This window comes from Alosa pseudoharengus, unplaced genomic scaffold (assembly GCF_046254945.1).
Source record: "Alosa pseudoharengus isolate Yale_2024_CS ecotype anadromous, Long Island Sound unplaced genomic scaffold, YU_APseudo_1.1 YU_APseudo_1.1_scf_10, whole genome shotgun sequence".
Classification (NCBI taxonomy): domain Eukaryota; kingdom Metazoa; phylum Chordata; class Actinopteri; order Clupeiformes; family Clupeidae; genus Alosa; species Alosa pseudoharengus.
In genome coordinates this window covers 10,279,381-10,282,851 of record NW_027468565.1, presented here as the reverse complement: position 1 = coordinate 10,282,851, position 3,471 = coordinate 10,279,381, and the positions used below count along the sequence as shown (strand labels likewise).

General features: G+C 44.4%; 1 protein-coding gene across 1 annotated transcript; it reads right to left on the bottom strand.

Moving 5' to 3' along the window:
• Window positions 1–1,041: 1,041 nt before the first annotated feature.
• Window positions 1,042–2,976, bottom strand: LOC143109957 (uncharacterized). Its single transcript, XM_076272761.1, has 5 exons — window positions 2,956–2,976; window positions 2,665–2,752; window positions 2,517–2,576; window positions 2,372–2,425; window positions 1,042–1,803 (listed from the first exon to the last, which is right to left on the bottom strand). Exons 1-5 carry the CDS (start codon window positions 2,974–2,976, stop codon window positions 1,349–1,351), a joined length of 678 nt encoding a protein of 225 aa, XP_076128876.1. The 3' UTR covers window positions 1,042–1,348.
• Window positions 2,977–3,471: the final 495 nt, after the last annotated feature.

Sequence of the window (3,471 nt, the reverse complement as noted above, 5' to 3'; positions counted from 1 at the left end):
GTCATAGCGCAAGCGTGAGCCCCGGGTCTTTGGTAGCCTTTGAGACAGTACGCACAGAAGTGGACACAACCTAAAAAGCCCGTGACGGACTTAACCCCGTAGTAGTGGTCCTTAAATAGAAAAAAATTGTGCGTAGTCCTAGGGACATGCGGGGTGTGATGGGTACGAAAATGCTCTAGGTCGTTAGTCCCCTCCGTTCTAAAGAAAACAACAATGTTACATTGCAAGTGACGCTCAAACAAGACAATGTCGGCGAAAGTAACGCCCTGGTCACTGGTCAGCCCTACTGCAGCGTGAAGCTCACTCCCCTTCACAAAAGCTTCTCTGTCACATATGTCAGGATACATCAAATGCGCTAGATACACGCTGAAACACATGTTATTTGTTTCGTTGTGCACTATAAAGAGATGACGGGCCTTTTTATCTATGATGTCTTCTAAAAACACATCGCACAGTTTCCGCTTCACACCTCCATTTGGAGGGGAAACGATAGTGGCCACCAGGGTAAATGAGTTTGACCTCACTAGTAGATCTGCATTAGACTGGACCAGTCTATCTAACATGTCATACAGGTCAGAAAAATCTTGCATATCACCTCTCAAAAGTACTGATGGTGCGGCTGTCGAATCATCAATCTCAAGTCTAACTTGAATTACGTCGCCGTGATTGGCTAAAGGTATTAATCTCTCGACTAAACCATCTAAACCAGAGATCACCCGTATGTAAAATTGGGCAAAGTCGGGTACGTCCTGTTGAGGTAACGGAACGATATAACGTTGTTCCCTAGCGTTAAATTTAGTCAGGTGTCGATCAGAAGATAAAACCAATTCAGCACTCTCTACGTTACTGGGGTCATTTCCCCCGGCCCCTGTCTGGTCTGAAGAGCCCCTATGCATAGAACTGGTTCCTTCCAAAGGGTCTGTTTGGGCATGATGTAGGTCGGGCGATTCTTGTAGGTGCTCTAAGATAACGCTGTCTGAGGGCGACCAACACTCTCGATAAAAATCCTCTGATGCCTGGAGTAATACGCTATCGGATGGTGACCATGCATCTTGACTATGTAATAAGCTATCAGCTGGTGACCATGCCTCTTGACTATTCACCTCTACCTCTCGCTGGTCACGGGGTAAAATTACACTTGGCGGAGGCGGTCCCGAAGGGTTTAAAGTTTGTATTTCATCTATGACGCGTCTATAATTTTCAGGGATATTAGCTAAGTCAATGTCCTGATCCATTTTCAACGCTGGTTGTAGACCCAATATACATGCGTGCACTAAGTACAATAAAACCCAAAACAAATCAAACTAAACAAACAAACAAACAAACAATCCGCTGACCATACATTTTTTCAAATCAGATCAAATCTCCGCACAGCGGCAGAACCCCGCGCCCCCTCCATATAGTCACCAATACAATCTCGGGACACTTGCATAATATCACGTATTTGATTTTCAACAAAGTAATCAAAGTACAGATGTAAATGATTTAAAGCCGAACACAATTCGAAATACACGTGGGGGTCTCTCACACTTAAACGAATAGTGTTCCAAACACCATAGGTCAGTCGCCGGAGCTCAGCATGAGTTCTGAATGATAACGCGTACAGTACCGTCTCGTTCATTAATGACAGCGTCTCTTGTATGGCACCCCACGCGGCTCGGGGGGAGGCGGGGCTGTTTGGTGGGACTCCTCTGGGGGCTCCGCGTTCGGGCCTGGGCACACCACGTTCGGGTCTGGGGACCCCCCGTACGGGTCTGGTTCTGGGTCCACGTTCGGCTCGGGGGACTTCACAGTCTCCAGGTTCTAAAGAGCAAGCGTGGAAAAAGATACAAAATGACTCAACATCATGTATTCTTCTCGTAAACACATAGCCTACAAAATGACAATTTCTCTCTCTCTCTCTCTCTCTCTTTCTCCACCCACACACATAGACCCTACCTCCCCCTCTCCTGCAGGCCTGCAGACATACAACCTCCCCCTTCTCCCTCTCTCCAGCAGGCAAACAGAGACACCCGCCTACTACACTCTTTCAAGCGCCCTCGCATGTCCCGACCCTACGTCATACAACATCATATTCTAAGGGGGAAAAAGCACATATTTACACTACCGAAATGGCGAAGGTTGGTGTGATCGCACCCGTTAGCGGGAGGTCCCGGGATCGAGACCCGGTTGCGGTAACCTTTTTTTTTTTTTTTTTTTTACTTGAGAAATTTTTAAAACATTTTTAAAATTTTAGATTGGAAAAACTTGAAAAAAATGTACAACATTTTTTAACTTGTAATCTTTATAAACGTCCGCGCCTCTGCCTCACATCACACCCACACACACACTCACAAACGCTCTCTCCCATAATATTGTGTAGGGTACATACCTTCGCCCACACTTTCGTGAGGGGTAGTTGGCCGGTACAGCTCTGCATCAGAGTCTTTTAAACAGAAGAAAAAACAAATTTAGCACAGCATAAAACAAAACATTATCACACCTCCAAATTATACGCTGGAAGAACTATAGCCTACCTTGGTACAAGCTCAGGGTTGGAGAATTCGGACGACCCCTCTGGACAACATCGGGATCTTCTATACAGAACAAAAAAAGAAAAACACATGAATAATGCCCGTAGACATTCTACACTGCCCCTAGCAAAGTAGATAAGCAGCTACGTACCGGGGTAAAAGCTTGGACTCGGGGATGCCGGGCTGTAGTTGTCACCGCTAAGGCCGCTGTCAGGTGAGGTACTTCGGATTTGCAGGAACTAAAACAAAACCATTTTTCAGATGTCATAACATGTTTATGGCAGAAATGAAATGTGTGAAATCAAAATGGGCAAGCTTGATCTTCTACTTACCCGTAGATATTCCAGCTCATATTAACAACACAGACAAAAAAACATGTATTAAATCAGAGATAATACAACGAAATAGTAGAAAATGAAAAAAATACAATTTACATACTTGCCTGGTCAGGTCGCTCTGCCATGATGAATCTCTTCACAAATGCCTCTGCTGTATGACGATTCACGGTGATAGATGATGTCAGTTATGACTATGTCCAGACCCCCAAAGTTTTATACCTCATTTCACCCCCATCCCAAATTTTGGCAAAAAAGATGCATTGTTCTAAGTCATTAGGCACACCAGCTTAGGTATTAGACACGCTTACCCCTGAACATTACATTTATGATTTATTTTTATTCTAGTTCACAGAAACATATATGAAAGAAGGTTCTGGACAGGATCAGATCATTCAGTTCATTCACATTCAGTTTAATCATCCTAAAAACATAAACATAACTAAACATTCCAACCTTTCTCCTTCTCACTCTCAAGCATGCAAGCACACACACACACACACACACACACACACAACCTACTCCCTCAGGGCCCTGGAGCCATGGCATTAGACATGCATGACCCTGACCCTTAAAGTTCAGCTTAAATGTAGGATTTATTTTTTATTTTAGTTCACAGACAC